Source organism: Schistocerca cancellata, chromosome 12 (assembly GCF_023864275.1).
Source record: "Schistocerca cancellata isolate TAMUIC-IGC-003103 chromosome 12, iqSchCanc2.1, whole genome shotgun sequence".
Lineage (NCBI taxonomy): Eukaryota > Metazoa > Arthropoda > Insecta > Orthoptera > Acrididae > Schistocerca > Schistocerca cancellata.
The window spans coordinates 151,165,456-151,191,623 of record NC_064637.1 but is presented as its reverse complement, the minus strand read 5'-3'; the positions used below and the strand labels follow the sequence as shown (position 1 = coordinate 151,191,623).

The 26,168-nt window shown below is 43.0% G+C and overlaps 1 protein-coding gene across 1 annotated transcript in view; it reads left to right on the top strand.

Moving 5' to 3' along the window:
• LOC126109652 (cell death abnormality protein 1-like) overlaps positions 1 to 26,168 on the top strand; it is a 193,421-nt gene that overhangs the window by 16,648 nt on the left and 150,605 nt on the right. The window contains exons 2-3 of the mRNA XM_049914700.1: positions 3,099 to 3,177; positions 23,236 to 23,354. Coding sequence (XP_049770657.1) covers positions 3,099 to 3,177; positions 23,236 to 23,354 — 198 coding nt within the window. The remainder of the gene's footprint in view (positions 1 to 3,098; positions 3,178 to 23,235; positions 23,355 to 26,168) is intronic.

The following is a 26,168-nucleotide window of genomic DNA, read 5'->3' as shown; positions in this document are numbered from 1 at the left end:
GTAATCCGGTAAAACATCAAATCCCCGACATCGCTGCGGCCAGAATAAAAACTGCAAGAATTGGACCAACGACGACTGAACAGAATCGTTCAGAGTGACAGAAGTGCAACCCTTGCGCAAATTGCTGCTGATTTCAATGCTGGGCCATTAACAGGTGTCAGCGTGTGAATCATTCAGTGAAACATCACCGATATGGGCTTTCAAAGCCCAAGGCCCGCTTGTGTACCCTCGATGGCTGCATGACATAAAGCTTTTTGCCTCGCCTGGGCCCGTCAACACCGACAATGGACTGTTGATGACTGTATACATGTTCCGAGATTGTATTGTTGACGGCTGGTAACATGTTGCCTGGTCGGACGAGTCTCGTTTCAAATTGTATCGAGCGGATAGACAGGTATGGTTATGGAGACAACCTTATGAATCCATGGACCCTGCATGTCAGCAGGGGACCATCGAAGCTGGTGGAGGCTCTGGAATGATGTGGGGTGTGTGCAGTTGGAGTGATATGGGACCCCTGATACTTCGAGATACGACTTTGACAGGTGACACGTACGTAAGCATCCTGTCTGATCACCTGCATGCATTCGTGTCGATTATTAATTCCGACGGACTTGGGCAACTGCAGCAGGAAAATGCTACACCCCAGACGTCCAGAATTGCTATAGAGTGGCTCCAGCAATACCCTTTTTAGTTTAAATACTTCCTCTGGCCAGGAAACTCCCCAGACATGAACACTATTGAGCATATATGGGTTGCGTTGCAACGTGCCGTTCAGAAGAGATCTTCACCCCCTCGTACTCTGGACTTGTTGTGTCTAGACAAGACAGTCTAGACACAAGGCGAGGAAACCGAAAGGGCACGCGTCAACTCACGCCGACTGGCGTGAAGTCTGGAACAGGATACGTAATTAATGCTATAAAGAAAAGTACGTAGCTGCAGGAATACTTAACTTTACTCCATCATTTGTATACAGCATTCTTGATGATACAAGTGAGACTCTCAGATATGGTTAATGGCGCCTTGCTAGGTCGTAGCCATGGACTTAGCTGAAGGCTATTCTAACTGTCTCTCGGCAAATGAGAGAAAGGCTTCGTCAGTGTAGTCGCTAGCAAAGTCGTCGTACAACTGGGGCGAGTGCTAGTACGTCTCTCTATACCTGCCGTGTGGTGGCGCTCGGTCTGCAAGTACTGACAGTGGCGACACGCGGGTCCGACATGTACTAATGGACCGCGGCCGATTTAAAGCTACCACCTAGCAAGTGTGGTGTCTGGCGGTGACACCACAGAACTCATGGTATCAGTTCCCTCCAGCACTACTTCAGACATTGGTCGAGTCCATGCCACGTCGTTTTGTGACACTTCTGTGCGCTCGCTAGGGCATTACACGATATTAGTCAGGTGTACCAGTTCCCTTGGGTCTTCAGTGTAGGAGCCAAAGTACAGCCAACTCTTTTTCTTTTTTTTTTCTTTGGACTGTACAAGAGAAGAGATTCTTCCTACACGTCACTAGGGGGCCTGAAGCGGGAGTAATGTGAAGCTGGAACTCGTTGCACAAATAAAAGAAGGCTGGAAATTAAGATGGCTGAATGTGATTCGATTTGACATTTTACGCTGAACAGGCAAGCTCCTGCAACCATACAAAGATGGCCTTACGGAGACTTGATTATTTTTTGTCCTACTCATGCAACAATGCAACAAAACTTTTTTTTACTGGCTACCACCAGCTTTTAAGCAGAAATTCTTCAATAGGGTAGACGGACTTGTCCAGGAGAAACGATTCTAATTAGATTTAAAACTTTCTTCGGTGATCAAACATTTTTGTTACTGCATATTGAACTCCACTAACTGCCGTAACAATGGGTAATAAAGGTCATTTTTTCGTCTAGTGTTGTACGCATTTACATCATTGTTTGTCTCAAATTGTGATGGATTATTTGTGACGAATTTCACTAGCGAATATATGTACTGTGAAGGCGCAGTTAAAATGGCTGACTCCTTGAAGTGATATCTACATGACGTCGATGGGTGAACACCTCATATTGTTCTTAGTGTTCGCTTGTGTGCTATCAATAAGTGATGAGTTACAGCATATAATTATTCCATAAGAGGTATTGAATGAAATATACAAAATATGTCAGGAGAATGACACGTTTGTTTCCAAGATCAAGAATTACATGAAAAGCAGAAGTAGCTGAACTTAATTGTTTGAGCAACTCAGTAATATGCATCTTCCAGTTTTAAAAAAAGTTTGGAGCATTCTGACCCATTTACCGACTTCTGATCACGTGTTACATCATTTGTTGGCATGACATGTTCGTTGTACAGAACTGAACGTAGTGCGTTTTTCCAAAATTTAGGGCGAGTCCATTTTCAGGGAACGATTTAATAATTATTTGGAAAATATCACTTACCAGCTCTTCTGTTTCTTTCTCTGTAATGGGATTGATTATAGCACTAGTATCATCTGCTAAAAGTACCCATTGTGCTTGTTGAATTAAGTGAAATGCCAGTCACATATATAAGGAATAGGAGTGGACCCAAAATTGAACCCTGTGAGACTGCCCTAGTCACTAAAATTTTCTAGTTTTCCGACATTGTTTGAACTATTCGGCACAAACTTTTACGTTCTGTTTATTATGATTCAAACCAGCTGTGTCTAAAGCCATCATTGCCAACAAATTTGAGTTTGTCTAAGAAAATAGCATGATCTACACAATCAAACGCCTTGGAAAGCTCATAAAAGTACCAACTGACGATATATTATTATTTAAGTCTTGTACTCTCCGATGGATGAATGTATAAATAACATTCTCATTGGAGCAATCCTTCTGGAGTCGAAACTGTGATATGCTAAGTAAATTATTAACAAATAGTTACCTTTGCCCCTTCATTTACGTCTTGCTAGTGTAGACTTGAAAGTAGGCAGTAAAATCGATATTTCTTTTGTTTTCAAAGATTAATTTTACAATATTTTTATGAATTTTTAACTCAATTTAAGCTGTCCGTTATAAGTTTGCCGTAATAAATCTATTTGAGAATTTGAATGTTTAAAAGCAACATAGATGCCTCTTTTTCTGAAAGTTTGTTGTTGGTTTGCAGCTACAAGATGGTAGTCACCGAAATGAAATCAAGGAGTTGGGGTTGGAAAACGGTGTATTACAAGCAAACTGTGATCAAGGTAAGCCACCTCATACTGCATAGCTGTTCTCTTTTCAGAAGATTTGTGTCGGTGAAACACGATCGCTCTACCCCCACAACTTTGTAATGGCCGTCTACATCTGTCTGGTTCATACTAATAGTTTATTTATGTTTCTTTTATTATACATCTGAACATCCTACACAGTAGTAACCAGGGTATGACGTTCATAACTTTAATGATTTATTGTTTTCTTATTAGGGTCGACTATTCTGAATTTGTAATTGATAGAAACCACTATACATTTACTGCAAATCGATCTACAACTAATACAGCCACAGACATTCACAGCATGTAACTTGCTTCATGAGAACACTTCCAATGTGATCTCACTACTGCGTATTTACAACGACTATTTAGAAGACTATTGTAATCCGAAAGACACATGACGAATTAAATCTCTTGCCATTAATCTAAGTCCTTCACTTCGTACGTGTTGTGCAGTTCGTTGCTGAAGCCAAAATTTTTATTTTCGTGAAGATTTTCTTTTTATCTCACTCGGTAAAAACTGTTGACTTACAGCACTATTCTTGCAAGTCTGTCGATCTGTCCGACTGTTAAGAGCTCATTTTCTACGAGATGACAGAAATATTGAGTTCAGATTTGTCACATACTAAGATCTACAGCCCCTTGGAGATGTAAATAATTTAAGCTGTTAAGTCATTGAAGTCAAAAGGTATGCCCTTTTACCCTGCATATTAAATATTTCGATGCTCGCAGACTCTCTCATAAAAACCTACAGGCCACTTTCCGTTGAGTTAGAATCATGAAATCTGGCAAGAAGCAAGGTTACACAGTACAAGCAAAGGAAAAATTTAGTTTTTATGCGCCTGCCTGCCTATCTTTCTGTTAAGACACTTTTTTTTTTTTTTTTTTTTTTTTTTTTTTTTTTTTTTTTTTTTTTTTTTACAGGGGACGGGACGACCGTGGGGGCGGGGATTTGTCCGAAATTTTGTGTGGTGAAAGAGGTGTGGTGAAAGAGGACCTCCAACACCTCACGTGGTTAAAATATTATGACGCACTATCCGGAAAATCCCGGGAAAAATCGATCCATCTTAGGTGCCTTATGAGTATAAAATGTTACTCCATTGCCGAGCAGCCGTCTGGCCTAGCTATGGCATTGTATGTCAAACGAACATGGAGCATAATGTGTAATGATCCAGGGTGCATTACAGCAAAACTATACGATATTGTCAGGCCAGAAAGTGTAGAGCCGCCGATAAATATACAAAAAATAAGTTTTAAGCTGAAACACATTAGGGAGTATTATATTGAACTAAGTTATCTCAGCAAAAAGATTTTAAACTCCAAAAACGTTACAGCAAAGGCGATTTTAGCTGAAAGACGGAAACATGAAAGGAAAAATAACATAGAAACTAAATATGCTGGAATAGCATGGAATGTGGTCTGGAAAAATATCAGTAGTGATGTTCTTTCGTCTGACGTGAGAACAGCGTGGTACAAGGTAGTCAGTAACATCATCAGCAGTAATGAGCGTCTCTTTGCCATCGGTTTAAGTGACACTAACCTCTGCAGCAAATGCAACCTCGTTGATAGTGTGCCTCATCGTTACACATGTGGAAATCGGATTATCAACTGGAGGTGGACCAGGGAGAAAATTGCTCAGATAACAAGAACTTCAGCAAACAATGTACCGACTAACATTTTCTTCAGACCAGAGGAAAGTTACTACCCTCAGGCAAAAAATAACGCAGTGATATGGTTAGTGGGCAAATATACAAGTTATGTTTTTAACAATATTGGGAGCGATGAACATATTGAATACAATATGTATATGGAAAATGAATTCGAGAAAATACTTATATATCAGAATCACAATAAGAAATATGGTAACATGCTCCGAATTGTCTTCAACAGAATGTGTATAGGTTAGGAACTGGATTCCTAGTAGAGAGGGAATGGGTTGGGTCACGTTCCCGACCCTAACCTCACCTGCAAGTCACACATGAAAAATAAATCAGTAGTATAGCAGATACAAGAATATGGCGACAAACATCTGGTGTCTGATGTAAAGGAAGATCTTGAACTCCCTATGGATGCGTTTAGAAGGCTGTAACTGACAAAAATAACAAGGCAGTGAAGTATTTTGCGATGTCGCTGTTCAGGAGTGCTCTTCTGTCCATGTAATTTACGCTGGAAGGAACACACATCAAGGATTTACTGAATGATTAATTTGGGTCTGGGAAATGATGAGGAGGAACCGGCTGCAGAAGAAGAAAATGTGCATGCTGATCTGCCACCAGTTGAAGGTGACAGTGAAGGTGCTAAATTGTGCTACTGCTAAAGACTCATTTTTTGAATGCTGTAATTTATGACTGCAATTATCTGTCACCTTATTTATGTCATTTTATTGTAGCCATTTTTGTTACTGTTTTTGTGGAATAAAAAAAAAAAAGATGTTTAGGCCTAGGAGTCTTACGCCAAAGGTCTCGGGTTCGATTCCTCCTCTGGCACTTGTTTTTTTTCATCTGCTTCATTTTCTTTTCTTATTCCACCAATTATTCAGAAAGTTTCCCAAACCTACATTATCTTTAACAAATTAGTTACATTATGGAATAAAATTTATAGTCTTTTTGTCCAACAACACAATTCATGGCGGTGGGTTTTCCATTTTTAATTGTAAATTATATGAGGGGAAACATTGGAATTTTAATCAGAATAACGAAGTCGATTGGGAAACATTTAGGTTTTAGACATATAATAATTATGAACAAGAACCGCAGTGGTAATTATCGTAAAAACAAACAAAGCAATAATTTTTGCGACATCTTGCGCAACATATAAAGGCGGATTTTTTTTTCAGTCACAGGGCGTTTGCGATAAATCTGTACAAAAACATGTCCCATTAACATTTACGAAAATGTTTTGAGTTTCTGATAATTTTGAGGCAAACCAGGCATATTGAATCACCATGTCTCGGAATACTGCTGACGATAATTGACGGTGAATTATAGAATGAATGTTTATACAATCATCCCGGGAATTAATTTCACCATTCTTCTGTAACAATGCGCTGCAGTTTTGCAAGTAACAGAAGAAAAAGAAGTGCCGGAGGAGGAATCGAATGCGAGACCTCTGGCGTAGGGGTCCGAGCGCTTACCATGTATGCCAGACGGCGTGATGGCACCTAAGAAACTTTGGATCGATTTTTATCGGGATTTTCCGAGTATTGCGTCCTAATGTTTTAAGCACTTGAGGTGTTAGGGGTCTTCTTTCACCACACAAAATTTCGGACAATTCCCCGACCCCAGGGTCGTGCCGTCTCCTTGTTAGAAGTGGTTAGAGATATCAAATTGAGATTTGTGTCAATTACTAAGGTGTACGATCCCTTGGCGGTATAAAAAATTTAAGCTTCTAGGCCAATGCAGTTTAGGAGACCACCTTGGCCGAACTGGTTGGCGACTTTTCTCCATCGAATGCCATGTCAGCATTAATGGTTCACAGATTAAATTATCAAACCGAAACAAACAACAAGAAAATAAATACATTACTAAGGCAAAACATATGGCTTAAACGTCGACATTGTAAAAAATATGTATTACTCTCCCTTTAAATGAGGTCACAAGAATAATATACACTGAAGCGCCAAAGTAACTGGTATAGGCATGTGTATTCAAACACAGAGGTATGTAAACAGGTAGAATACAGCGCTGCGGTCGGCAACGCCTATATAAGACAAGAAGTGGCTGGCCCAGTTGTTAAAATCGGTTACTGCTGCTTCATTGGCAGGTTATCAAGATTTAATTGAGTTTGAATGTTGTGTTATAGTCGGTCCACGAGCGATGGGACACAGCATTTCTGAGGTAGCGATGAAGTGGGGACCATCCCATACGATCATTTCACGAGTGTACCGTAAATATCAGGAATCCGGTAAAACACCAAATCTGCGACATCGCGGCGGCCGGAAAAAGATCCTACAAGAAACAGACCAACGACGACTGAAGAGAATCGTTCAACGTAACAGAAATGCAACCCTTCCGCAAATTCTTGCAGATTTCAATGCTGAGCCATAAACAATTGTGAGCGTGCGAAACATTGAACGAAACATCATCGATATGGGCTTTCAGAGCTGAAGCGCGACTGAGAATGGTAGTTATGCAGTCGCTCACCAGATATTACAAGCCTTAAATAATAAAATACCGCCAGTTCGTGTATTTCTGGTTTTTACAAGGCATTTGACTGCACAGATTGTGTTCCACTCTTGAAAAAACTTAAGTTTTAGGAATTAATGCCTTTAAACTGAACTGGTTTGAATCATACTTACAAATAAAATGCAAAACGCTATGCTAAATAATTCAAACAACTTTCAAAAAGACAGAAAGTTTTGGTGACTGGGGTAAATCATGAAGAGATTCCCGCAAGGTTCAGTTTCGGGCCCATTTTGGTACAATACACTGATAATTTTTCCAGACCATACCAGTGGTGTAATAGATCATATTGGAGAGAAGTAAACCAAAGACACTGTTAATGCTTTTTATATTAAAAGACATCATAGTCGCCTTGACTGTATAAAATATTTATTATTACGACTGCAATTTCGGCCTTATGGCCATTTTCAAGTAACACTGCAAAAGTTACCTAAACACAAAAAATACAAAACTGAAGCACAGGGTGTATATACATAATAAGGCAAAGATTTAATTAAGATGTTGTTCTTGTATTCTTTAGCCCTCCTGAGACTGGTTTGAAGCAGCTCTCCATGCTACTCTATCCTGTGCAAGCCTCTTCGTCTCCCAGTACCTGCTGCAACCTGCATCCTTCTGAATCTGCTTAGTGTATTCATCTCTTGGTCTCCCTCTACAATTATACCCTCCATGCTGCCCTCCAGTACTAAATTGGTGATCCCTTGATGCCTCAGAACATGTCCTACCAACCGATCCCTTTTTCTAGTCAAATTGTACCACGAACTCCTCTTCTCCCCAATTCTATTCAATACCTCCTCATTAGATATGTGGTCTACCCATCTAATCTTCAGCATTCTTCTGTAGCACCACATTTCGAAAGCTTCTATTCTCTTTTTGTCCGAAATATTTATCGTCCATGTTTCACTTTCATACGTGGCAACACTCCATACAAATACTTTCAGAAACGACTTCCTGATACTTTAATCAATACTCGATGTTAACAAATTTCTCTTCTTCAGAAACGCTTCCCTTACCATTGCCAGTCTACATTTTATATCCTCTCTACTTCGACCATCATCAGTTATTTTGCTCCCCAAATAGCAAAACTCCTTTACTACTTTAAGTGTCTCATTTCCTAATCTAATTCCCGCAGCATCACACGACTTAATTCCACTACTTTCTATTATCCTCGTTTTGCTTTTGTTCATGTTCATCTTATACCCTCCTTTCAAGACACTGTCCATTCCGTTCAACTGCTCTTCCAAGTCCTTTGCTGTCTCTGACAGCATTACAATGTCATCGGCAAACCTCAAAGTTTTTATTTCTTTTCCATGGATTTTAATACCTACTCCGAACTTTTCTTTTGTTTCCTTTACTGCTTGCTCAATATACAGATTGAATAGCATCAGGGAGAGGCTACAACCCTGTCTCACTCCCTTCCCAACCACTGCTTCCCTTTCATGTCCCTCGACTCTTATAACTGCCATCTGGTTTCTGTACAAATTGTAAATAGCCTTTCGCTCGCTCTATTTTATCCCTGCCACCTTCATAATTTGAAAGAGAGTATTCCATTCAACACTGTCAAAAGCTTTCTCTAAGTCTACTAATGCTAGAAACATAGGTTTGCCTTTCTTTAATATTTCTTCTAAGATAAGTCGTAGGGTCTGTATTGCCTGACGTGTTTCAATATTTCTACGGATTCCAAACTGATCTTCCCCGAGGTCGGCTTCTACCAGTTTTTCCATTCGTCTGTAAAGAATTCGCGTTAGTATTTTGCAGCTGTGACTTATTAAACTGATAGTTCGGTAATTTTCACATCTGTCAACACCTGCTTTCGTTGGGATTGGAATTATTATATTCTTCTTGAAGTCTGAGGGAATTTCGCCTGTCTCATACATCTTGCTCACCGGATGGTAGAGTTTTGTCAGGACTGGCTCTCCTAAGGCTGTCAGTAGTTCTAATGGAATGTTGTCTACTCATTAAGATAGTAGTGGAATTATATAAATTGGTGAGAAATGTACATTACTCACATTCTGTCTGAGTACATGTTGTCGTCACAATGCAGCCTTTTGACTGTGAGAGTCCCACAAGATCCGATGAGTACGACACTTATTACATCGTAATATGTTGTTAAATATGTACTGAACTGTCGATGTTAGCATGGTTCTAATAATCTATCACACATACAAGTTCAGGTGCACTGACAACATGTGGAGCTAAGTCCGTTCGCGCGAAAATACATTTACTAAAGATACTGCCTGTGCACGTAGCAAAGAGAATGCACACCAAGGATACAACTTACAAGCTTTATGTCGTAAAGTCTTTTCATCTGTCGACGTCATACAGTTTTCTAAATAGTGCTATGATTGTAAGGGGCAGTAGGATAGGACGGGAATATTTATTTATAACATAGCAGAGGATAGTACATGTGTTATCTGTTAATAAGCTCTCACATTGACTTAAGTGCTCATAAATGAGATGAAGACAGAGCTCTGATATATAATACTTTGTATTCGTATACATTCCGCCCCTCCCCGGTTCTATAAAGCCCTCCAAATCCTCGAACGCCATGCACTCCGCCTCGCCTTCCGCATCCGCCTTCCGTCCCCCACGCGCATCCTCTATGACCTCATCCCCTTCCCCCACCTTCTCCTTTTCCTTGAACACATCCACACACTATATATTGTCCGCCGCCTTAATCCCCCTCACCCCCTTGTGTCTCCCTTCCTCTCCACTCCCAACCAGTTGCCGCGCCTTTACCGTTGTGTCCCTCCCTCTCTCCATCTCCACACCCTCCTTTCCCAACACAACTTCCACCGTCTACCCCTCCCGGATGATGAGCTTCGCCCTGACATCTACCCTTCCTACCAACTCTAACCCCCTCTTCCTGCCTCCTCTTCAGGGCTCCCTCTCCCCCCCCTCCCTCCTTCTGAGCGGATTTCCCCTCCTACTCCCCCTCTATCTCTTGTGCCTTCTTTCAGTGTCTCTGCACTCCCTCCTGCCCTGTCTTCCCTTTTCCTCTCCCACCCCATGTGTCTCCTGCCTCTTCGTGAACCCACGGTTGCCCCTCCTCTCTTCATCCCGCCGCTTCCCCAGCTGCCCCATGCTCTCCCCTCCTTTCCCATCCTCTCTGACCTTTCCCTCGGCAGGTCCCACCTGGTAGTTTTATTCTGCGTCGTGTGTGCTCCAAGTGGGTTTTAAGTGTGTTGTTTCGGAGTGTTTTTAATACTGTGGCCAACTTTTAACCTGTGCATGCGCATCCAGTGTCTTCTCTGTGTTTTAAGAATCGCCAACTGTCTTTTTTAACTTTCTGGTGACTTTTTTTTAACTGTCCCAAATGAACGTCTACGTGTCAGTGTATTTTAACCTCCATTTTCTCCCCTTACTCTGTTTTATGTTCCCCTTTTTTATCTCCTTATGTATGTATTATTTTATTCTTGTTTTAGTTGTCATGTCACTCGGCTGAAGAGCGGCGGATTGTGCTGCTGACAGCCCTCCCCTGCCCATATGGGGCAGGGGAATGAAATTACAATAAAGAAAAAAAAAAGTATACATGTTCGGTCTTCAGCAAGGTCCTGGAATCTATCCTCACCCGACGCATCCACCTGCATCTCCGCCAGCACCACCTCCTTCCCGTTACCCAGTGTGGCTTTCGGCCGTCCTTCTCTTCCGACGACCTTCTCCTTCACCTCACTCATCTCCTTTTCGAACAGCTTAATTCCCGTCGCTCCGCAATCTTCCTCTCCCTGGACCTCGAACGTGCTTATGACCGCATATGGCATTCCGGTCTCCTCTTCAAGCTCCAAACCTTCGCCCTTCCCATTAACTACGTCCGTCTGATCGGCTCCTTTCTCTCCTGCCGTCCTTCCTATGTCACCGTCCATAACACAGATTCCTACACCTTTTTCCCCAAGGCTCCGTCCTCTCCCCCCTTCTATACCTTTTGTACACGGCGGACATGCCGCCGCCGTCAGCCCCCGTCCACCTTCTCCAGTTTGCCGATGACACCACCTTCCTTGCCCTTGCCCCCACCCTACAGCGCTCCCAACACCTTCTCCAATCCCATCTTGACCGGTTCACCGCTTGGTGCAACCAGTGGTTGCTCAAGGTCAATCCCTCCAAAACCCAGGCGATTATTGTAGGCAAAACCACCCCTTCCTTCCGCCTCCTTAATTTCTACATCACCATCTATGGCCGTCCTATCGCCCTCACTCCCACCCTTAAGTACCTTGGCGTCACCCTTGACCGTCGCCTCTCCTGGACTCCCCACCTCCGGACAATCCAAGCCAAGGCACGCTCCCGACTCAGTCTCCTCAAACTCCTCTCCGGCCGTACGTGGGGTCTGGAACCCTCCACCATTCTCCACACCTATAAATCCCTCATCCGCCCTATCCTTTGTTATGCCCATCCGGCTTGGATCACCGCCCCCCCCTACTTTTTACAAATCCCTCCAAATCCTTGAACGCCATGCTCTCCGCCTCGCCTATTACATCCGTCTCCCCTCCACTATGCGGATCCTGTACGATCTCCTCCCCTTCCCCCACCTCCTCCTTTTCCTTGAAAGGATACGGATCCTGTACACCTCCCGTAAACTCGATCCTCCTCACCCGCTCGTCTCCCCGATCCTCTCCCACCCCCGCCCACTGCCGCGCCTGTATTCCCACGTCCCACCAGATCTCCATCTCTCCACCCTCCTTACCCTCTCCCAAGGTGGCTTCCGCCAGCTCCCCCTCCCTGATGATGTCCTCCTCCCCTCCATCTACCCCTCCTATCAACTTTGACCCTGCCCCACCCCCCACTTCCGGTGTCCTTTCCTTTAGGCACCTTCCCTCCCTTCTCTTCCCTTCCCTTCTCTTTCCTTTTCCCCCATCCCCTCCCTCCACCCCTCTTCCCCTGGGCTTCCCCTCCCCCTTCCTCCCTCCCCCCCCTATCTCCCCTGCCCATGGCATCTCAGCTCTCCGCTCTCGCTCTCCCACTCCCCTTCCTCCTCCTCCTCTCTTGGCAGGTCCCCGGACTCGCACACGCACAGTGAACATTCGCGCGCCGGAGATCATCGCCATCTGTGTCTCGTGTGTGTGAAGTCATTTTGTGTTTTTAGTGTCCGCCGTCCCGCTACTACGTTCACTTTTGCCGTCGGATTCATCAGTGTTATGTGCGCCGTGTCAACGTGTTTTCAGTGTTGTCGTCACGTGTGAACGGCCCCATGTTTTTTGTGTCTCTGTGACTTCTATCTTTTGCCCGTCACTATGTTCATTATAATTCTCCATTCTTGTACTATTGTCAACACTATGGCTAAAGAGCGGCGTAGTGTGCCGCTGACAGCCTACCTGATTTGTACAGGTATTAAAATAACAATAAAGTAAAAAAAAAAGTATACATTTTACGAATATGAATGGCGTAAGACGCTGGCCAGCAACCCAATTCACAGTGCAGCGCCACAGATTGGAACAAAACATCACAGTGCCTCCGCACAAATACAGGAGGCATCCTTCAACCAGGCTCTATTGTAGCAAACACGACTAAGTGAATATTTATATTATTCCATCGAAATTGCTTAAAATGTTTTCGATAAGTGTCTAAAATGAATCACTGTTGAATCACTTCTCCGGATACAAAGAAATCTCAAGGCTACATTACATTTATAAAATATACAAAATTAAAATACATTGTAGTATGCTTTTCTTCCCTCGTTGTAGTCCATATACTATTCTTTACAGTAAAATACACCAGGATTACTGATAAAATTTGTTACTTATGATTTAAGACGAAACTGGTCAGAAAAATCACATAAAAATTGGCGAGCTTAAAATACATAAAATAAGAGAATAGATACACTGCACGTGGTAGCGGACATGACGTTACACAGTTACTAATGTAATTTTGAAGTATTCACGTATATTTTTTAAAGAGAAAAACCCCGTTTGGACGCTCGTCTATACAAAATGTCTGGGTGTTAATAAGTGTCGTACTCATCGGGTCATGTGCGACTCTCACAGTCAAAAGGCTGCATTGTGACGACGACATCTACTCATGTTAGATAGTCTTATATTCTGACAGAATGTAAGTAATGTACATTTCTCACAAATTTTTATAAGTGCGCTACTATCTTAATGAAATGTTTGCTTAATTATGTATGTACACCCTGTGCTTCGCTTTTGTATTTTTTGTGTTTAGGTAACTTTTGCAGTGTTACATGAAAATTGCCATAAGGCAGAAATTGCAGTCGTAATAATAAATATTTTATACAGTAAGGGGGCCAAGATGTCTTTTAAGAAATATTATGTAACTGTGAATCCCAACCATGAGAAGTTAATCAACTGTTAATGCTATTTTTCACATTGAAAGTGGTCTCTCCCTTAATTTTGAGAAAACACACTGTATTCAGTTCCGTACACCAAGTGGTGTCATACCAGCAGTTTATGTAGCGCATGATCAGGAGTCGGTAAGCAGGTTTTTGGCTGTGCATACTGATGAAAACTTGAACTCGAAGAAGCATATTACTGAGCTTGTCGAACAATTTTGCTCTCCATATAATTGCTCGTCTTGGAAGCAAACGAGTCAACGTTCTATCATACACTCCTGGAAATGGAAAAAAGAACACATTGACACCGGTGTGTCAGACCCACCATACTTGCTCCGGACACTGCGAGAGGGCTGTACAAGCAATGATCACACGCACGGCACAGCGGACACACCAGGAACCGCGGTGTTGGCCGTCGAATGGCGCTAGCTGCGCAGCATTTGTGCACCGCCGCCGTCAGTGTCAGCCAGTTTGCCGTGGCATACGGAGCTCCATCGCAGTCTTTAACACTGGTAGCATGCCGCGACAGCGTGGACGTGAACCGTATGTGCAGTTGACGGACTTTGAGCGAGGGCGTATAGTGGGCATGCGGGAGGCCGGGTGGACGTACCGCCGAATTGCTCAACACGTGGGGCGTGAGGTCTCCACAGTACATCGATGTTGTCGCCAGTGGTCGGCGGAAGGTGCACGTGCCCGTCGACCTGGGACCGGACCGCAGCGACGCACGGATGCACGCCAAGACCGTAGGATCCTACGCAGTGCCGTAGGGGACCGCACCGCCACTTCCCAGCAAATTAGGGACACTGTTGCTCCTGGGGTATCGGCGAGGACCATTCGCAACCGTCTCCATGAAGCTGGGCTACGGTCCCGCACACCGTTAGGCCGTCTTCCGCTCACGCCCCAACATCGTGCAGCCCGCCTCCAGTGGTGTCGCGACAGGCGTGAATGGAGGGACGAATGGAGACGTGTCGTCTTCAGCGATGAGAGTCGCTTCTGCCTCGGTGCCAATGATGGTCGTATGCGTGTTTGGCGCCGTGCAGGTGAGCGCCACAATCAGGACTGCATACGACCGAGGCACACAGGGCCAACACCCGGCATCATGGTGTGGGGAGCGATCTCCTACACTGGCCGTACACCACTGGTGATCGTCGAGGGGACACTGAATAGTGCACGGTACATCCAAATCGTCATCGAACCCATCGTTCTACCATTCCTAGACCGGCAAGGGAACTTGCTGTTCCAACAGGACAATGCACGTCCGCATGTATCCCGTGCCACCCAACGTGCTCTAGAAGGTGTAAGTCAACTACCCTGGCCAGCAAGATCTCCGGATCTGTCCCCCATTGAGCATGTTTGGGACTGGATGAAGCGTCGTCTCACGCGGTCTGCACGTCCAGCACGAACGCTGGTCCAACTGAGGCGCCAGGTGGAAATGGCATGGCAAGCCGTTCCACAGGACTACATCCAGCATCTCTACGATCGTCTCCATGTGAGAATAGCAGCCTGCACTGCTGCGAAAGGTGGATACACACTGTACTAGTGCCGACATTGTGCATGCTCTGTTGCCTGTGTCTATGTGCCTGTGGTTCTGTCAGTGTGATCATGTGATGTATCTGACCCCAGGAATGTGTCAATAAAGTTTCCCCTTCCTGGGACAATGAATTCACGGTGTTCTTATTTCAATTTCCAGGAGTGTATTTTACGTATTTCCACCCAATAATGTCTTATGGAATGATTTTCTGGGGTACTCACCATTTATAAGGGGAAGACCTCAGAAGACGGACAAACGATTCATAACAGTTCGCATGTGTGCAGCATAAGATATTTCGGCTTAAAACCTTTCCGTTTATTGCGAAAGTCACGCTTAACGGACAGTACGCCCAATCGTTTCAAAAGTGATGGGACTGATAGGTAATTGAAATCTGAGCAGTTTTTATTATGATACATGCGGTACGCAAACGAGTATTTTCCAAAAAACCGAGGAAACAGATGTCCAGCCATCCTGCCCCGTCCGCTAGTCAGTGTTTTCCATGTTTCCGTTTCCTTGCCGATTCTATGAAGAAGCTTTCATCCCTTACTTTACCAGTCCACCTAATTTTCGACGTTTTTCTGTAATACCACAACTCAAACGCTTCGAATTTCTTCTGTTCCAATTTTTCCAACTCCGTGTTTCCCTGTCGTACAGTGCCGTGCTCGAAACGTACATTCTCAGAATTTCACTTTGTTTGATACTAGCAGACTTCTATTGACTAGAAACGCCCCTTTTTCCACAGTTAGTTTTCATTTTGTGTTCTCCTTGCTCCGCCATCATGGGTTGTTTTGCTGCCTAGGTAGCAGAATTCCTTGTCTACTTCGTGATCTCTATTTCTCACCTTAAGTTTCTCTTTATTGTCATTTCTGCTACTTCTCATTACTTTCGTCTATGTTCGTTATACTCTCACTCTATATTCTGAACTCATTAACTGTTCATTCAGTTCAACAGAGCCTGTAATACTTCTTCACTTTCACTATGGACAGCAATGTCATGAGCGAATCTTATCACTGATATCCTTTCACTCTGCAATTTTAATCCCATTCTTGAACTTTTATTTCCGTCATTGCGTCATCGATATGTAGACTGAACTGTATGGGCGAAAGGTTGCATCCCTGTGTTACACCCTTCTTAAACTGAACACTTCCTTCTTGGTGATCCAATCTTATTGCTCCTTCTTGGGATGTTACCCGTCTTTCCTTCTTTCTCCTATTTTTGTCAGACACTGACGATGAAACATGGGTTCATCACTTCGAACCAGAAACAAAACAGTAATTCAAGGAGTGGCTCCACACCACCCCTCCTCCGAAGAAAAACATAAAAGGCACACCCTCAGCCAGTTAAGTCACTGAGATGGTCTTCTGTGAATTTGAAGGGATTATTCAGGCTGATGTCGTCCATCATGGTGCAACGATCAACTCTCAAGCGTACTGTGCTACCCTCAGGAACGTGAAAAAACCATTTCATGGTATTCGTGACGACAAAAATGCTAACTTCTCCTTCTCCATGACAACGCAAGGCCTCACAAAAGTCTGGGCATACGAGAGGAGCTCACAAAGCACCGCGTTGCTCTTCATCCACCCTGAAAACCAGATCTTGCAACCACCGACGTCCACCTGTTTGGCCCAACGAAGAATGCACTCTCCGGCAAGCAGTATGTGGAAGATGCGGAGGGCATTGATGCAGCGAAACGCTGGTTGTGGCGTCGGTCAGAATATCGGTCCCATGCGGACATGCAGGGCTTCCCAGTACGACAGTCGCATTGAACGGAAGTTATTTTCAGAAGTAGGGTTTTCTAGCCAGAAGAATGACGATAATGTAGTGTACTGGAACGCTGAAGAAAAGGAACCTGGTTTCAGAAAAAAAATTTTTGCATTACTTATTGAACACCACTTGCCTTGTCTTAACTTGTTCTCACGCCTTGTAATCACTACACACTTGTCATCTGCCGGCTGGGGTAGCCGAGCGGTTCTAGGCGCTACAGTCGCAGGTTCGTATCCTGCCCCGGGCATGGATGTGTGTGATGTCCTTAGCTTAGTCAGGTTTAAGTAGTTATAAGTTCTAGGGGGCTGATGACCTCAGATGTTAAGTCCCATAGTGCTCAGATCCATTTGAACCTTTTTGAACTTGTCATCTAACTTCGCGTTTTAAAAATGGTCATAACCAAATTATTACACCCATACGTCTCGGAATCTTGCCAACAGTTAGTTACTGTCAGTGTGTGTTGTTACATATGTAGTACTTGAACCGAAATTGTTAGTAATGGATGTGTAATCCCTTCAAGATTTGATACTGAAACGTCCCGTTAGAAAAATTATGACTGTGCTGGTAAACTTCTACGTTACTTGAATTTCAAACAGCTAAGCAAAACTGAGCGTACTCAGACATTTCTCTCTTTACTTATTCTGATCATCACTAAACTGACACACAACATTTTTAGCGCAACGCAGCCTGACTTTCAATAATCCCTACAAAAGAATGGCCCTGATTAACAATAACCTATACCCTTCATGAACCACTTACCTCACAAAACTCTTCGTTACTGGAACTAATACAATGCAGCGTGCGCCAATACTGCCAGCTAAATAAAAGAGTCTAACTACTGAAGGCACTAACTACTGATAGGCATAGTTAGCAAATTAAAGATTTTGATAGAGAACAAACAATGTATTTACCTTCACAGCGCTCAAAAGTCGACACACGTCCAGATCGTCTGCTCAAAACTCCGCCATCTCTCTCTCCACATCCACCACTGCTGACGGCTCACCTCCAACTGCGTAACGCTATGCGCTGTTCACACCCAACTGCCCAACACTACAATAGCGAATATTCCAACAATGCCAACCAGCTACAGACTGCACACAGCACAGTCAGTGATTTTCATACAGAGAGCTATGTGACGTTAGCAACATAAAGACCTAACCAGCCTACTTACATAGCCCCCATGCTCCCCACAAGAAATTTTACAAATTTTTTTGAGCAGTGCCCAATGCAGATTTGAAAAAAAAATTCATAATTGTAGGCTGTTCAGGTTTTTTTGTTGATAACGCCACATAGTGCTCTGTATGACAATCACTGACTGTGCTGTGTGCAGCCTGTGGCTGGTTGGCATTGTTGGAATATTCGCTATTGTAGTTTTGGGCAGTAGGATGTCAACAGCGCGTAGCGTTGCGCAGTTGGAGGTGAGCCGCCAGCAGTGGTGGATGTGGCGAGTGAGATGTCAGAGTTTTGAGCGGACGATCTGGACGTGTGTCCGTCAGAAAAAAAAACTGTTTAATTGAATGTCAAAAAATTATATATATATAATGACTTTTGAACGCTATTAAGGTAACTACATTGTTTGTTCTCTACCAAGATCTTTCATTTGCTAACTATGCCTATCAGTAGTTAGTGCCTTCAGTAGTTGGAATCTTTTATTTAGCTGGCAGTAGTGGCGCTCGCTGCATTGTAGTAGTTTCAGTAACGAAGATTTTTGTGAGGTAAGTGGTTTATGAAAGGTATAGGTTATTGTTAGCCAGGGCCATTCTTTTGTAGGGATTATTGAAAGTCAGATTGCGTTACGCTAAAAATGTTGTGTGTCAGTTTAGTGATGATCAGAATAAGTAAAGAGAGAAATGTCTGAGTACGTTCAGTTTTACTCAGCTGTTTGAAATTCAAATAACGTAGAACTTTACCAGCACAGTAATTTATAATTTTTCAAAGGGGACGTTTCACATGGCGACCAAGATCACTTTGGCTGTGTTCAACAATTTATATCTTGGAAAACTTCGAACATACAGATACAAAATAACACTGTTTTAAGCTCCTTTGGTTTTCTTTAAAATGGTACTATGAACAAAATGCTGTCTGCTATAACATGAACAAGTTATATTATTATACATGAGGTTGCTTTCGTGAAACTGCCATACCTTCGTATAGGTAGATTAAAGGAGTTCATAAATATATAATGACCAGTGCTGAATATCGTGTTTAAATACAATAGCACTTTCTACATTGATTTACACTGTATCTTCGAATGAAATATTTTAAAACAGGGTTCCATACACAACGTCACACAGCTCTGTTCCCACTGATAACATGTCTCCTTGCGATATGTTTTCCCCATTTTCATTATTTGATTTTGAAGAACAAACGTAGCATACACGGGAGGTATATTTTTTGCTTGTGGGTGGTAAATGTTGCAGGAAATGTCTCTGGGTCAGTCATTCCACAGGTCTGTCTTTGTTATTTGGAGCTTTTGGCAAGATTGCTGGTGAGTATGCCGATGCTATAGCTCCATACTTAACAATCATACACAACTGTTCGCTCGACGAAAGAACCGTACCCAAAGACTGGAAAGTTGCACAAGTCGCACCAAGAAAGGTAGTAGGAAAAATCCACTAAATTACAGGCCCATATCATTAACGTCGATATGCAGCAGGATTCTGGAACATATATTGTGTTCGAACATTATGAATTCCCCGACAGAAGTGGTCTATTGACACACAGTCAACACGGATTTAGAAAACATCGTCCTTGTGAAACGCATCTAACTCTTTACTTGCATGAAGTGTTGAGTGCTACTGACAAGGGATTTCGAATTGATTCTGTATTTCTGGATTTCCGGAAATTGACACTGTACCACACAAGTGGCTTGTAGTGAAATTGCGTGCTTATGGAATATCGTCTCAGTTGTGTGACTGGATTCGTGATTTCCTGTCAGAGAGGTCACAGTTCGTAGTAACTGAAGGAAAGTCATCGAGTAAAACAGAAGAGATTTCTGGCGTTCCCCAAGGTAGTGTTATAGGCCCTTCGCTGTTCCTTATCTATATAAACGATTTGGGAAACAATCTGAGCAGCCGTCTTAGGTTGTTTGCATATGACTCTGTTGTTTATCAACTAGAAAAGCCATCAAAAGATCAAACCAGATTGTAGAACGATTTAGAAAAGATATCTGTATGGTGCGATAATTGGCAATTGGCCCTAAATAACAAAAAGTGTGAATTCATCCACATGAGTGCTAAGAGGAATCCGTTAAACTTCTGTTACGCAGTAAATTAGTGAAATCTAAAGACCGTGAATACAACTAAATGCCTATGAATTACAATTAGGAACAACTTAAATTGGAAGGAACAGATAGAAAATGTTGGGGGAAGGCTAACTAAGGACTGCGTTAAATTGGCAGGACACTTAGAAAATGTAACAGACCTACTAAGGAAACTGCCTACACTACACTTGTCCGTCCTCTTTTAGAATACTGCTGCGCGGTGTGGGATCCTTACCAGATAGGACTGAGGGAGTACATCGAAAAAGTTCAAAGTAGGGCAGCGCGTTTTGTATTGTAGCGAAATATGGCAGAGAGTGTCACTGAAATGATAAAGGATTTGGGGTGGACATTACAACAAAGGCGTTTTTCGTTGCGGAGGACTGTTCTCACGAAATTCCCATTACCAATTTTCTCCTCCGAATGCGAAAGTATATTGTTGACGGCGACCTACATAGCGAGAAACGATCACCATGATAAAATAAGGAAAATCAGAGCTCGTACGGAAAGATATAAGTGTTCGTTCTTTCCGCGCGCTATACGAGAGTGGAATAATAAAGAACCGTGAAAGTGCTTCGATAAACCCTCTGCCAGACACTTAAATATGATTTACAGGGCATCCATGTAGTTGTGGGTCAAGATTTAGATTGATATTGAAGTGAATTATTGTCATTTTCTTGGTCTGAAATGAACCGTGTAACCACGATGCGTTCTATACTCCTAATACGAGAATATGAAAAACTGTTTCCGCCTCCATTTTACGTCCTGTGCCTGAACATATTGTACTGTTGTTGCCTTCAAAGACTCCTGTGTCGTCCAAAACATCTTCACTATCTAGAGCATCGACAATATCTCCAAAATCGGCAATATCTTCATCAGATTGACAACGGCGCGTCATTTTTGTTATACAGAGTAGCAATAGTGTGCTTTGTCTGCAGGCGGAAACGGTGACTTGTAACAAACGAAATACCAACAAATCACGATGCACGTTGAGGCCATCTATGCGCGCAACTAATAAATAGTTAGTTAGTTACTTAGTTGCGCGTTACACTGATCAGTCTCACGGTAACCGTTATGATGTGGAACGTTTTAAGTGCATAAGAAATGCAAACATGAATCAAGGCTTTTTTTAAGCTTAAAATTTTATTACCTACCCCATTCCCTTAAATGGCAAAAATTGCATGTAGTATACCTATACATTTATTAATTCCTGTTCAAGAATTCATTTATGGTCCACTCAATGAGACACAATTTCAATCTATTTTTGAAACTATTATTACTGTCTGTCATACATTTTACGTTTGTTAATTTATCGAAAAGTTTTACAGTAGCGTATTTTACCCCTTTCTGTGCCAAAGATAGGTTAAGTAGAGGTAAGTGTAAGTCTTTCTTTCTGCTGGTGTTGTTGAGAACAAATTTCATTACTGAGTAAATGTGCTGTGAGGCTGTTGTAAGGATTCCTAATCTTTTAAACAGATGCCTACAAGACGTGCGACTATGAGCCCTACACATTACTCTATCCACTTTCTTTTGAGCAGTGAATACTTTTTGCCTAAGCGTTGTGTTACCCCGAAGTATTATTCCGTATGAAATCAGAGAGTGAAAGTATGCAAAGTATGTTAGCTTGGTAGTTTCTACATCCTCAAAATTAGCAATTATTCTGATTGGGAAATTTGCTGAACCTTGTCATTTACTGGGTTAATAATGATACTTGTATCATCAGCAAACAGTGTCAGTTTAGTTTCTTGTTTCAGATAAGAAGGGAGGTCATTCACATATATCAGGAATAGATGGGAACCTATGATCGAACCCTGTGGAACACCTCATGTAACTTCACCCCAATTAGATGAACAAGGAAACTTTCTTAAATCACTTAAACCATATAAAGAAACTTTTGGCTTCCTGTTCTGTAAATATGACCTAAACCACTCACATGCTGTTCCATTTATATCGTAGAATTGTGATTTCTGTAATGTCATATTTCACACAATCAGATGCTTTGGATAAGTCACAGAAAATTACTATTGGTGACATTTTCTATTTAAAGAGTAAAATTGTGAGCAGTAAAATTGTGTATTGCTGTTTCAGTAGAACAGCATTCCTGAAATCCAGACTGTGATTTACTAAGTATGCCATTACTGTTGAGACGGCTAACCACTCTTTGAGTACATTACTTTCTAGACGATTTTTGAAAATTCTGTAAGCAAGGATACTGGCCGGTAATTATTGACATCTGTGGTGTCCCCTTTTTTGTAGAGAGGCTCGAAAATGGCATATTTTAACCTGTCTGGGAAAATATGTTGAGTTGGTGATGCATTGCAGATGTGACCCAGAACATCAGCTGTAACTGCTCCACATTGTTTTAATATCTTGTTAGAGATGTCATGTACTCCAACACAACATTTATTTTTCAAAGAGTTAATGATTTTCCTTATTTCATACGAAGTTGTTACATGAAAATTAATTTGTCAAGGATTTCTCAAAACTGACGCTTCCATGTACTACTTGGCTTTTTCTTTTGAACTATTCTCAGCAATTTTTTCACCTACACTTAAGAAATGGTTCTTAAATACTTTAGCTACTTGTGTACTGCTGGTTAAGATGGTCTCATTCTCTTTGATAGTTACACTACCTACCCCAGTGGTAGCTATTCCTGTCTCTCTTCTAATAGTATAAACAACACATATTGATAGTCAGAGGTGCGCGAACAACGCAAAGCAGTTGTATTCAGCAAAATACGCTGGCCTGTAGAATCTACAGACTTGACGCTGAGAGAGTTAACGAATTCCATGTCCATAGGTACGAGTAATGGAAATTCAGTTGAGACCCACTCAGGATAGAATAGTCAGGGCCCCATAACTGATCTCATTTTATTAAATTCCTTTGGGTGACTTAATTAAGCAGTGCGGGCTTCTGATGAGTGATTTGTTTCTGTAGCTGTATCTGCCAGTTGAGTCAGGTGAAAATAAAAACAGACGTATCGTGGGTACTCTCAGGGTATACACGAAAGTTTGTGTGGAACGCTGTTTTCTGTTCACAGACAGTCCCGAGGACAGTGGCAGTTTGCTGCCGTGGATATGACTCAGCCTCCAATGGACAATGTGAACCAGTCTGCAAACCAGATTGCTCACCCCCAAAAGTCTGTGTTGCTCCAAACAGGTGTGTTGAAGCTTCTCTCTTTCTCTCCCCCTCCCTCCCTTCAGTGTTTTGCTCTTCCACTGCCTCCGTTTTCTCACGTCCACCTTCCTCACCTCTTTAACTGTGCCACTCTCCTTCCTCACCTGTCCTTCCTCAACTTCATCTAATGTTGCTTTTCTCTTAATTTTCCCTTTCCCTAACTTCTCCCACTCTTCCTCTCCATCTGCTTCCATCCAATTCTCGACCACTATTCCGTATTTTACTGCCTTCATCTAGTCCCTTAATCTGTTTCTCTTAGCACTCACAAATTTTGCTCTTTCCTTCATTGCTCTCTTCCTTCTACCCTCATTTCTTTCTTCACTTCATTTAAATGACTTGCCATGTCTTATTTATGAAGTCCATTCTTTCTTTTGCCAAGCCTGTGTTCATCAATTACTAGACTGAGATGACAAAACTCATAAGACACATCCTAATTTCGCGTGGAACCCATTTCGTCCGGTATAATGCAGCAACTCGACATCGTATGGACTAAAAAAAGTCGTAGGAGGCTTCCTGCAGAAATACTGAGCGATACTGCCTCTATAGCCATCATAATTGTGAAAGTTTTGCGGGTGCAGGATTTTGAGCACAAACTGACCTCTAGGTTATGTCCTAACGCAACTCATGTCAGGCAATCCGGGTGGCCAAATCATCCCCTCCCCCGCCCCCCTCCCCTCCCCAGTTGTCAAGAATGTTCTTCAAGCCAGTCCTGAACAATTGTGGTCTGGTGACATAGCGCATTGCCATTCATAAAAATTCCATCGTAAGAAACATGAAGCCACGAATGACTGAAAATTGTGCCCAAGTAGCCGAACACAACCATTTCCAGTCCATTATCACTTTAGTGGTACCGGAGGACCAGTCCTTTTCATGTAAACACTCCCTACATCTTTATGGAGCCATCACCAGCTTCCACAGTGCCTTTTTGGCAACTTAAGTCTATGCCATCGAGGGGTCTGTGCCGCACTCGAACCCAACCAAGGGTAATTGTTACTCATCTGAGCGGGCCACCATTTTCCGGACGTCGAGGGTCCAACTGATAGGGTCACGAACCCAGGACAGGGGCTCCAGGTGACACTGGGCTGTTAGCAATGGCACTCGCATCGGTCATCTGCTCCCATAGCCAATTAACGCCAGATTTCACCACTCTGTCTTAACGGATACGTTCTCACATATACCACGTTTATTTCCGCGGTTATTTCACACAGTGTTGCTTGTCTGTTAGCACTGACAACTCTACGCTGCTCTCGGTCGTTAAGTGAAGGCCCTCGGCCAGTGTATTGTCTGTGGTGATAGGTAATGGCTGAGATGTGGTATTCTCGACAGACTCTTGACAGTGTGGCTCTCGGAAATGGATTGTTCAATGTGTGTAGCTCTAACTACCATTCCGCGATCATAGTCTGTTAATTCCCGTCGTGCGGCCATAATTACTTCAGAAACATTTTCACGTGAATAACCTGAGTACAAATGACAGCTCCATCAATCCACTGCCCTTTTAGGCTTTGTGTATGCAATACTACCGCTACCCGTATATGTGGGTGTATTCTATACTACGACTTTTGCCGCCTCAGTGTTATCAACATAGACACACATGCAAGTCTCTGTATGGTGCGTGGCGGAGAGTACACTATACCACTATCAGTCATTTCCGTTCTCGTTCAGTGATGTTTGCAGTGAGACGATGCAATATGCGATACTATATGCAGCGCAACTCGTCATACGGTGCAGAAGAAAGCCGCGTTTAGGAAGCAGTTACCTCTGGGACAGCAAAAATTTTCATTCGTCCCTTCAGTCAGCATACACTACTGGCCATTAAAATTGCTACACCAAGAAGAAATGCAGATGATAAACGGGTATTCATTGGGCAAATATATTATACTAGAACTGACATGTGATTACATTTTCTCGCAGTTTGGGTTCATAGATCCTGAGAAATCAGTCCGTAATAACGGCCTTGATGCGCCTGGGCATTGAGTCAAACAGAGCTTGGATGGCGCATACAGGTACAGCTGCCCATGCAGCTTCAACACGATACCACAGTTCATCAAGAGTAGTGACTAGCGTATTGTGACGAGTCGGTTGCTCGGCCACCATTGACCAGACGTTTTCAATTGGTGAGAGATCTGGAGAATGTGCTGGCAGCAGTCTAACATTTTCTGTATCCAGAAAGGCCCGTACAGGAGCTGCAACATACGGTCGTGCATTATCCTGCTGAAATGTAGGGTTTCGCAGGGATCGAATGAAGGGTAGAGCCACGGATCGTAACACATCTGAATCGTAACGTCCACTTTTCAAAGTGCCGTCAATGCGAACAAGAGGTGACCGAGACGTGTAACCAATGGCACCTCATACCATCACGCCAAGTGATACGCCGGTATGGCAATTACGAATACACGCTTCCAGTGTGCGTTCACCGCGATGTCGCCAAACACGGATGCGACCATCATGATGCTGTAAACAGAACCTGGATTCATCCGACAAAATGACGTTTTGCCATTCGTGCACCCAGGTTCGTCGTTGAGTACACCATCGCAGTCGTTCCTATCTGTGATGCAGCATCAAGGGTAACCGCAGCCACGGTCTCCGAGCTGATAGTCCATGCTGCTGCAAATGTCGTCGAACTGTTCGTACAGATGGTTGTTGTCTTGCAAACGTCCACGTCTGTTGAGTCAGGAATCGAGACGTGGCTGCACGATCCGTTACAGCCATGCGGATAAGATGCCTGTCGACTGCTAGTGATACAAGGCCGTTGGGATCCAGCACGGCGTTCCGTATTACCCTCCTGAACCCACCGAC